This window comes from Papaver somniferum, unplaced genomic scaffold, assembly GCF_003573695.1.
Source record: "Papaver somniferum cultivar HN1 unplaced genomic scaffold, ASM357369v1 unplaced-scaffold_118, whole genome shotgun sequence".
Taxonomy (NCBI): Eukaryota; Viridiplantae; Streptophyta; class Magnoliopsida; order Ranunculales; family Papaveraceae; genus Papaver; species Papaver somniferum.
Window position 1 is genome coordinate 271,581 of NW_020620825.1, and position 11,370 is coordinate 282,950.

At 35.9% G+C, this 11,370-nt stretch overlaps 1 protein-coding gene and 1 long non-coding RNA gene across 7 annotated transcripts; both read left to right on the top strand.

Moving 5' to 3' along the window:
* The first annotated feature begins 4,196 nt into the window (after positions 1–4,196).
* On the top strand, positions 4,197–6,611 carry LOC113330602. Of its 3 annotated transcripts, XR_003350352.1 has the most exons (9): positions 4,197–4,394; positions 4,482–4,597; positions 4,691–4,785; positions 4,976–5,025; positions 5,164–5,236; positions 5,503–5,532; positions 5,651–5,823; positions 5,930–6,081; positions 6,195–6,611. It is a non-coding gene; the product is annotated as an uncharacterized LOC113330602 (long non-coding RNA). The 3 variants fall into 3 exon arrangements; XR_003350351.1 differs by having other exon boundaries at positions 5,651–6,081; XR_003350353.1 differs by having other exon boundaries at positions 4,487–4,597; positions 5,651–6,081.
* A 374-nt stretch (positions 6,612–6,985) lies between these two features.
* LOC113330601 (BTB/POZ domain-containing protein At1g63850-like) lies at positions 6,986–9,767 on the top strand. 4 transcript variants are annotated; one of them, XM_026577413.1, is made up of 3 exons: positions 6,986–8,192; positions 8,664–8,755; positions 9,175–9,318. In XM_026577413.1, exons 1-3 carry the CDS (start codon positions 7,056–7,058, stop codon positions 9,182–9,184), a joined length of 1,239 nt encoding a protein of 412 aa, XP_026433198.1. In that variant the 5' UTR covers positions 6,986–7,055; the 3' UTR covers positions 9,185–9,318. The 4 variants fall into 4 exon arrangements, 2 of the variants coding, with proteins under 2 accessions (XP_026433198.1, XP_026433197.1); XR_003350350.1 differs by lacking the exon at positions 8,664–8,755 and adding an exon at positions 8,271–8,349 and having other exon boundaries at positions 6,987–8,192; positions 9,175–9,309; XR_003350349.1 differs by lacking the exon at positions 9,175–9,318 and adding an exon at positions 8,271–8,349 and having other exon boundaries at positions 6,987–8,192; positions 8,664–8,795.
* The last annotated feature ends 1,603 nt before the right edge of the window (positions 9,768–11,370 follow it).

Here is an 11,370-nt window from a genome sequence, read left to right on the forward strand (position 1 = left end):
GTGTTTTCAAATATTCATAGTGATGATTATTCCAGACAAAAATTGACCTTAACCTGGACAACATCGTAACATTAGCCGTCACTGTAACAAACTTGGCGTGGTAGAAAACTTTAACATGGCGACAAATATTAACAGTTCCCTGGATAAAATATCAAACATCGTCATTTTCAATTAATAACAACAATGACGGCTTTATCGGAGTCGTCATTGTTCAAATACTAAAACATGACGATTAAGTTATAGTCGTCCATATAAGAACATTGAAAACTTGCCGCCTATAACCAAAGTAGTGGGGTACATTGGTTTATATGATGAAAACATAACCTTGGTGTGAAATTGAGAATCACCCAACACTTAATTAGCACATACAAACATTATAAACTGAACCCTAACACATTTGGGATATAGGTAGCATATTTTTCCAATACACACTTATTTTGGTGAGGTAAGTATCTGCAGTTTACTATCGCAACATGGATCCGTGCATGGTAGAAGGTTGATTTTAGCAACTTCATGTTCAAATGAAGCTACATACTCATCTATCCAATAAAAAAAATCCACGACATGTGCATTTTGAAGCATACGGTTGATATACCTCTGTTTTTGCAGCTTTCATGAGAAATAAGAAACCCTTATAATTGGTAATAGTACATATGCTTCGTTCAAAGGGACAAGCATTTACAAAATGACCAGATTGTGTATAGAGACTACAAATAATTGGTAATGGTGCATTTAAACGTTCCATTCTTTCATCTTGGGTGAAGATGAAGTTGAAAGTACTTTTATACTAACAAAACACTTAATGGCTAGTATTTGAAAATACTAGCCGTTGAGCATTCAATTGAGTGACTGTGTACTTCATAATATTAATTTTATACTAACAATAGGATATATGTCCTCTAGTCGGCATCATAATTATCATACGACCATGCCACCGGTAACATTCTGACAAACTATTTGAATTTTCCCTAGGGTCGTTAGAGTAGTTACTTTAACACCATGCCGACCACCATTAGTCGGTATTGTAAAACATTTAATATCCTGCCGACTTACTACTACTCTACATTGTTTAAAACTGCAGAAAAAGACTAAAATTTTAAAGCAATTGAAACTGAAATTAACATAAGTTTAAGAGTTACCGACAAGTCTAAAATCACAATTCTGAAATTAACATAAATTTAAGCAATCTAACAGGGGTGTATTGGATTAGGATTTAGATAGATATCTAACAATCCTAAAAACTCTTTGGTATTCGACCAGGATATGTCAGGATTCATTAAATATCTGAGGTATTCAATTAGGATATGTTAGGAATCTTTAAATATCCGAGGTATTCAATTCAATTAAGATTTCTTAGGATAGTTGAGGAGAAGGATATATCAGGATTGTTATGGATATTTGTAGGCAAATTATGCATACTATTATCTCATTATAATCTCAACCCAAACCACAAGAGTTACACAGATTGTAGTGGACAATTTTTTTTCTTTTTTTTGTCACATCATACTACGTCTTTTCCCCCACCACTACCACACACCACCAACCAACACTAGCACCACCATCACCATCGACCACCAACAACCACTCACCACCACCACTACTAAATACCACCATCGCCAGCACCAACACTAGCGCCACCACCACCAACCACCACCAATGTCGACCATCGTCACCGACCACCACCAACAACCACCACCGCCGCCACCACAAATACCACATACCACCATCCCCACACACCACCACCATCACCTCAATTTTATTGATGGATTTTTTTTAAAGGGAAAAATGATCTTCACTTCTTATAAATATAAATTAATCTCAACTCAATCCAACATAATTCAAAATTATAAATCTGTAAGAATCTATAAGATTCTTTTAAGAAACCTTATAAATCTACTAGATTCAGGTAAACTAGTATCTGTTTTTATCCATATAAATCCCGATCCAATACACCCCTGTAAGAGTACAAAAATCTCCACAACATAAGCAAACATATCAAACATATTTTCATTAATTATTATCATTGTCATCTTCTTCCTCCACTTCATCAGGGTTTTCAGCATCATTAGCTTGCTCTTCCTCCACTTCATCCAAGTTTTTACCATTATGAGCGTGTGGTTCTAACTTCCCAGGTGGTCCTATGTAGTCATCATCCTTATTGTAATAGGGGTTGATTACATAAAAGTCAGATGTCTTGAAAAAAAGTCTTGGATCATAATCATCTCCATCCTCATCCTCTTCTTCTTCCTCTAATGATGTGCAACATTCACTATAATTGAGGGGATTGCTAGGACTATTCATATACGTTATAAATTGTTCAAGATTATTCTTAGCCCACACAAGTAAGTCTCTTACAGGGTCTTTCTCTTCAGTTACATCAGAAGGACCTTTTGAGGATAAATATTTTCAATCTAGGATAATACATCTGCTATGTTGGTAGAACGAGGGAGATCCTCTATGTTATCCTCTTGGAACCTAAAAAAATACACAAGTACAAGCTGCCAACACATAAAAGAGTGTTGAACCTCAATACTCTGTATGTTCTAGTTTTAAGGACAGTGATGACCATAAATTTAACTAAATAGTCGTCATGTTATAGTTTTAACGACTACGCTGACCATAAATGTGACTAAATATTCGTCAACATTACATTTCAAAATAATGAAGACTAATACCCTAAAATTAACACAGGAAGAATGAAGTTTCTGTGACGCTAAGTCGGTATGTTATAAATTAAAAAAGATGACGACGAAAATAACTAGCACCAAGTCGTCATCATTCTGACTTAGATAACGTGCCGAACATGGTTTCTGGGTAACGGTTGTCATTAATAATATTAAAATTCGGCAGGATCTTCATCCTACGACGATGCCGACTAACACTAAATATCAAAAGTCGTCAGTTTTCTAATCGACCACGACGTCAACCCAAAAAATCATAATTTTCGATAATCTAACCTAATATAACAATCATACCACATAACAAAATAATTGGTTTGAGTTTAAACATCACTTAGTGTCTTCTTCTCGCTGATTAAGGGGTCTCTTTAACATCTTCATGGATTTCATGCTTGAGTTTACTGATTTCACTAGATCCAACTTTTTTGTTTCCTTTTTCCATTGATTTTAAGGTTTTGGTATCAGTTTTTCGTTCTGGATTGTTCCTTGATTGATTTCGATCACCAATTTTTTTTTTGCAAATTCAAAGATGGTGATTTAATAGAAGATGAATGAGTGAGAAGATTAAGAGTTTTAAGTGTTTTTAGAATTTAGCTTTTAGGAATAAGCTGATTTTAAGAAATGAGTATACTTTTAAGTTTTACTAGTGAGAACACATGTACGATGCGCATGCTTGAATTTGACTCATTCAACAATATTAAATTTCGAAAGCAATGATTTTTTTTGTGTAAAATAAAAAGTTAATATTCTTATTCTTACTCGTTACATAGATAATTCAAAGAGCTTTTCAAATACATAAATTTATAAAAATCCGGTGTATATTTTGATAGATATTAAGTTTTTAAAAAATTTGATCCATTTTTAAAATAATGGCAATTATGTAAAAATGCACATCTCGAAGGGCATTTTTAATCCAGTGTTATTTAATACTCCTTCCGTCCCAAAATAATTGAGTTATTTGTAGTTTGCAAAATTATTAAGATAAGGAGAAAAGGGGAGTATGTTTCAGTATTTTTTACAATTATACCCTTATGGATAATAACTAGTAAAACTTAGAAATGATTTATTTCTTAAACTATACCACAGTTTTTCGTAAACTTTATACTATTAAAAAGCATTTTTAAACACTTACGTAACGAATATAAACATGGCTATTAAATTATACATATTTCTTATAGTAACAATAATCAATTAAAATGGTAGTTTTAGAAATATCCTCTTCATCAATGAGATAGCTCATTTATTTGTGGGACAAAATTTTAAACCAATTAGCTCGATCAATTTAGGACGGAGGGAGTATACGTTCGCATCCTTTGTTTTTATTGAATTTGCATGATATAATAGAGTTTGGTAATCTTTACTATTATAAACCAAAGAGGCGATTTAGGTCCTTTTTACTATAACATACCCTTATACAACGGCAAAGGAAAAATAAATTGAGGACAAATTGGTCAATCTTTACTGCTAAAGAAACCTGCGGAGAAAATTGGAGAATTGTATTACACAGGTCCCAAGTATCTCGACTCTCGAGAATTCAAATTCAAGTTCAAAATTGAAATTGAAATTGAAATTCCTCTCTCCGACTCAGTTCCACGGACCACTCGCTCTCACTCTCCCTCCCTCTAAGATTGAACCCTAGAACAAGACCTTTAGACATATTTCTAAAGTTACGGTTTAGAGGAAGAAGAAGAGACAACAAATCAATCACACTCCAAAGTATGGTAATTTTTTAAATGAAGTTAAGATCATATTTAAAATTTGACTAATGCATGTTTCTGATTTGAAATTTGGTTGTTTCTGTAGCATAGACATTTAAGCTGAGAAATGCTGGTCGCAACAAACATGGTTGTGTTCATGTTAATGGAGGAACGGTGGTCGTAAAAAACATGGTGGTCATGTTAATTTGGTCTGTTGTTCCGGTATTCATATACTCTTTGCTCTATAATATTAACGAATTTCAATTTTTATATGTTCTTTAAGATTTGATTTTAGGAAAATTTGCCAACCAACAGGAACTACTGTAGATAGGAAAGTGGACTCGGTTGAAATGGTACTCAATTTTTGCAATCTTTATGCTAAAGATTTTTTTTGCCTTCATCTACCAAAGGTAAGTGAAAAAACCCTATACTTCTAATTCGTTTTATTTCGAGTAGCAACTGAGTAGCAATTATCATGGTTTTGTTAATTTCTTATCCAATTGGTAATTTTAAGTAATAGATTTTTGTTGTAATAGATCAATGTCTACTTATATTGGGGGAATTTGTTATTTTGATTTGATGAGTACTGTTTTGTTCCAGGTTAGGTTTTCTGAGCATGGCTTAGATGGCGTGTATTTTCGATCTAACAGGTTGTTTGTCAATCTTATGTATCGATTTAACTTCAATATGTATCAAACGACCTTATTAGCTTAAGTCACGTGGGTGCTCGACTTCATGTTGACAAATGACTAACTTTTTCTATTTGTGTAAACATATTCCCATGTCAGAAAAGAACAGGAAGTCCAACAATGTTAACTGCAAATTACATAAAATGGCTGCAAAGAAGAATTGGTAATGCAGGTAAATACATTTTAATCTCAATGTTCATATTATCAAATTAAGGTTTCCATTTGTGATTATAAGATTGAATCACAGTGAAGGAAAGCATCCTTCACCACAAATGGCTGAATTATTAAATTTGTGATGCTTACATATTAGAAAAGCTATTGTGACGTATCTTTGCCTTTGGTGTATTTGATACATGATGTTATTTGAGGTTACTTTGAATTATCGGTGCTTTGAAATTGTTTAAAAAAATTCTTAGTTAGGGCTAATTTTGTTTGCAGGGATGTGTGATAAGTGATGACTCTTCTCAGGTGCGATCAGCTAATCCCATCTTTATATTTTGTGGTTTACTTTTTTTTTGTTTTACTAGGGATGTAAAGTTACTGAATTTCAGAGCACAAATGTATGATATTATGCTTTTTCTTGCAGCTTTGAAGAGTTTGCAGAACTGGAAAGAACTATGATTAAGCTGCAAACATCCCGAAGGGAAGTCGCAAGGTTGGATAAGTTTCGAGAAAATAATAAACCCACAAAAGTTGTACATGCGCTCTGGTGACGCTCCTAAGCATCTATAATATTTCAAGGTTGGGAAGGAAGTTTAGGTAATCGATTTTACTGTTATTTTTCAAAATTCTTCCGCTTTTCCCCCCTTTTTGTGATAGGTAATTTTTTTTGCCGAAATGAAGACATTCTGATGTTCGATTTCAGAGACCCAAAAGACAAAGTTTGGATTCTTTTGTTATGTTATGATACCAGATAACTGATGGATAAGCAAGAACCAACATGGAGTCAAGAGGGGCGTGGTCTAAGACTACTATTATATTATCTGACCATGCAAGGATGAGACTAATCTGTACAAGGTATGTAGTTACTCTCTCCCTCTCCTCTTTCATCTTTTTGCTCTTTAGCCCTAAACATTAATTTGCCATGTAAAATAGTTTTATTTGTTGAATCCTTGCTCTTTTATATACAGTACATCGACACTGCCACGGAAAAATTGGTGTCTTCATCTTCACATTTTTGCATCAACACCTCCTTTATCACTCCCTTGAAGCAGTCAATGGTACTACCCCTTCACAAATAAAGTAGCCCACCATCGTGGTTATTCTTTGCATTGGCCCCTCCATTATCAGTTCACTCTCAAAACCAACAATTTTATCATTTTTGTTGAGTTGTTCAATTAAGGTAATTGACGCTCCAAATCATGGAGCTTTGAATTTGTCAGGAACCCATGTATCTATATATCCTCGAGGTTTCCGTTAGCCGTTTAGTTGTATAATTGTTTCTTAATGAAATATGTTATTCCTATATCCAACAGTTCAGAATAATGTCAGTGGTTCAATTGTGTCAGCTCAATTGCTTAATGAAATGTGCTAGCCATTAATTTTTAGCTTATCTGTGTATAAAATCTCTTAATTCAATTGCAAGTTGGACATTCTCTATTTCTCTGTACGGGCCACTAAATATGCTACATGTAATCATCTATTCAATGGAATCCGGCGCCCAATGGAACTTATGAGTGACATTTTGAGCTCGAATAACACGTGCAACGCACGTGCCCTTTACTAGTTTGAATAAGGTAACTTAGTAATTTAGGAGGTCTACTACAATTTTTTATTTTTTATCTTCTTTGTATTAGTAAGATAAGATAAGATCAGGTCAAGGATAACAAGGTAAGCTCACCGAATTTAACAACCCCTTTGACCAGGGAATTAGGTCCATTTAAATTTAGCTAGACCCCGATTAGCTTTGGTATTACCCAATCCGGGGAGTATAAATATCTGGTATTTTCATTCTTATCCAATATAATTGGAAGTTGCATTCTTAGAAAACCATGACAGGGAGTAATGGAGGTTTGATGAAAAGGCATAGAAATGGAAGTAGCAATCGATTATCTGAATCCGAAGATAACCCTCATCACCATCATCAAAAACCATTTAATTTTCATCGAAATCCATCATCATCTTCAACTTATAGATTTGACGATTCTGTAACTGCTGATGTCATCCTCTCCGTTAACCTAGAATCAATCCCCTTTGATGGAGATGAACCGTCTGTTGTTGATAATCAAGAGAGTGTTAAGCTTTATCTTCACTCAAATGTTCTTCGGAGATCCAAATACTTTTCGGCATTGTTATCGGATCGATGGCATGAAGGTTTGATTAATAATTCTAGGGTTTTCAATCTGAATCTAAAAGTTCAAGCTTCGATGGGTACTGTTGATGTTCATTTAACTGTTTTGAAACTGCTCTATGCAAATGATTTCGCTAACGAAATCAATTCCGTGAGTGCTGTTTTATCGATTCTTCCTGTGGCGTTGGAATTGCTGTTCGAGGATCTTGTTAGATTTTGTGTTAACTTTCTTGAAGCAGTTCCATGGACTGAAGAGGAGGAGCTTAGGGTTTTGAATCTGATTCCTTTTTTGAGGCAAGAGGAATCAAATGAGCTTTTGTCCAGGCTTTCTCATGGGGGAAAGGATAGTGACGCAGATGAAATGCTTCATGGTTTGATTCTTGCAGCAATTCATAATCATCCTAATGCGGTTTCTCCAAAAACTTTTGTAGCGAAACTGTTGAGGGAGTTTTCCTCTAGGGATTCCGTGAAAAGGGCATTAGATAAGGCATTTGAGATTCATTTGAAAGTGGTGAAGGATTCTTTAGAAGAGTATTCGAGTCCAAATTTTAGAGGTGATCATAATGAGACTGAAGCAATACAAAGGTTGAATCTGCATACGGCCTTAACTAATGGGAAATATTTGTTATGGTTGGTTGAGAGGATGATTGAATTGAAAGTTGCAGATTTGGCTGTAAAGGAATGGAGTGAACAAGCTTCATTTACTGCGAATTTACAAAGGGCTTTTAGGGAGGACGCGTGGAGAAATATTGTGCCTGGCTTTCCTGCTGTTATTCTTCGCTGCACATGCAAGCTTGCCAGTGCGGTTGCTGCCGGTTCGATTTTGGCTGCTAGACAGGTTTTGTAATTTGAACTATCTCGTTTTCTATGTAGTGTTTTTAGCACTGGTGATTGAAATATATACTTTAACTTCTAGACTATTAGGTACTTTTAAACTTGATTGGTTGCTGCTTCATATGCTGGTTTCGGTTTCCATTGTCAGGTCTCCAACAAAGGTTAGATGAATTTATCATTAAGATGGATTTTTTTAGTTTAGTTCCCTGATAGCATGTTTCGCTCTACCCTGTAGATTTTATAGTGATAACTGCGCCTGTGTAATTATTCTGCACAGCCTGGCAAGCCAACGGGTAAAACCCCAGCCATTCCCCTATGAAATTAGGACCAAAGGCTAAGAAGAAGAAGAAGATTATATAGTGATGCTTTTTAGAATTAATTGTTAAGATTTATTGTCATGCTTTTGGGCAGCTATCATTGTTTTGGTTGAAATTAATTTGTTATACTTATTGTCTGATTTATTTGTGATTTTCAGTTATCATATGGAGTTCGTGGTGTAAAATGTATTTTCCTAGTTGGTGCTGTATGCATATTAGTGTGTCCCCCTTGGGATGGCCTTGAACATATGTAGGAACCACTCTACGCATGTTGTAATCCCACTTCTTTCAACTGATTTTGTTTTTACTTTGAAATTGTCGGTAACATTTTATACCGTAGAGTTCTGTATACTAGTGGATTTTATGTATTTTTATCTTGTTGTATTTTTGTTTTCCCTTTCCGTCTAATTTCCACCCGTGTCATGAGAAAGTCTTATCTCGAGTAAGTGTTACTTGATGATGATGTTTGATCTAATTGTTAAACTTTTTGTGGTGGTGATTTTTGCATGATGTTGGCAACCACGGTTCTGTTCACCTGGTTTAAAAGAGGTGAACCAAATTGGACCACTGTACTGCTGGTTCCACGTAACTGTGCAAGGCACACTAGTAAAAGTTTCTGTATGTTCTAGAAACAATATTGTTTAGATGAATTGATCTTTTGTTTTCCAGGTTCGTCTGAAATTGGTAAAGGATTGGCTGCCAGTGTTGATTGTATGCAAAGAAAATGCATCTCAGAGTCCTCTGAGTCACAAAACGCTGTATCAGGAATTGGAAGAAACACTCTTGAAGATTATATCCACATTGCCTTTGTCAGATTCCCAGGATTTGCTACAGAAGTGCCTCAGTTTCTCTACCCGCAATGTTGAGGACTGCCCTCACTTGGTATCAGCCTTCAACACCTGGTTTCGACGTGCAACTCATCCACCACCAGATTGCGGAAAGCTCAACTGAGTAAGAAAACAAAGAGGACTTAAGAGGCCTTTGACTGGTAAACTTGGTAAATAGCACCCACTGCTTCTTAAATCGTCTCTTAAAAGGGTTCTTTAAAGTTGAAGAAAACTAACCAGTAGCAGCACATTGTGAATATCTAATATTACGATGACTATACTAATAATAGAGCTACTACTACCACCATGTTACCTTGATGTAAAAAGGTAAAGTTTTTACAGACAAAGTAAATTTGGCTGTCTCGTTGAAACTTGACTGTCTTTTATGGATGCATCTTCTATGAAATAGAATTGAACATGTGTTTAAGTTGTGAAGTCAGTGTCACTCAGTAGTTAGCTAACTCAGACCTTGTTTGTTTGCAGCTGACTCGGCGTCTGAATCTGAGTCAACCCCTGACTCGGACCGAGTCAGCAGTCAGACCGTTTGTTTTCCATTTTGAGTCAGATCTGACTCGACCTCTGATTCAGACATAACCCCTGACTCGGACTCATTTGAGTCAGGTAACAAAATACCCCTGACTCATGAGACCAAACCACTGACTCACTTATTTCCGAGTCAGATGAGTCAGATCTGACTCAAAACAAACATATCGACTCAGATCCAGATGAGTCAGGTGATTTCACTCAGATTCAGATCCGGACGACTCAGATGAGTCAGGAGTAAACAAACATGGTGTAACTTATCTCTTGTTTGGTCTCTTCTGACCTTTAGACATTATACTGATGTCTTGGTTCTTCATTTACTTGGAGCTGAAAGAGAATCAGTCTAGACTATATTCCTCAGAAAGGCCTGTAGAAACTCTACTGACTGGGCATTGTTCCCATTCCTTTCTAGAATTTCTGACACTTAGAAATGGCACAAGGCTCCTTATCGACCTAGATTTGGGGTCCATTATAAATATTAGAAATGGCATATCATTAGATTCAACTACCAATGGACCGAGACCAGCCTGAAATGAATTGGATGGAAAACCAACTTAATTCATTGTTAGGTTGGGGTGCAGTTACTGTAAAGCTGGAGTAATCGGATGGCTGCTGATGGACTCAGATTGATGAACTAAATATGGTAATCATCAGTCTTTGTTTTGGACATGGAGCATCTCTAAATGCAAGAGTTTAGAAATCTGGAGGCTTTTGGACATAATTGAGATTGATTTGTTTCAAAAAAAAGAAGAAGACATAAACAGCACATCAAAAAGTGGAAGCTGACATTAAATTGAGTCTACACGGTAAATCAGCATACCTGAACTTTTCCAGCTCGTCGGACTCTGAAGCACCTTCGAGCTCTCCTTAAGCTCACTTCAACAAGTTGTGATACTTGCCATGTTCTCATAAGTTTCAACTCATGATCTGGAAAGCCTTGCACGATGCTCTACCAACCAAAAAACTGCTACTAGATTGGTCCATTCAACAATCAGCTTCACGCCCTAGTTGTGACCTACAAGAGGAATCTGTATCCTATCCTTTGATTTCAGGGTCTCAGGCTCTCAGCTGCTGTGTGGTCCTCTCTAGCTGGATCAAAACTGCCTTCAAAACCATCTCTCTTCGCTGCAGGATTTACCATCTAAAGGGACAATAAGTTCTTCGAACATCCCAGCTGCATTTTTATTTTACACTATGGGTGATTTGGTTCGGCCGAAAACACAGGGTCTTCAATAAGCCAGGTATCCACCAAACCTGATTACAATTGGGTTGTTCAATAAAGTTGCGAGGGAGTTATGGACCCGCGCCTTTTTTTAACTCTAAAAGCTATATAAAACTCCCCTCCAAATAGTTTATGGGATTTAAAATAAGGAAATGCTAAAACTTGTGGGAATGTTCGCTAACATGAGGATTTGCATGAATCCGGTTATTTGTAATCCCATAAAATCAAAAATCCTTCGGAATTGTGAAATTCTGCGAGACACACCATCAGTTC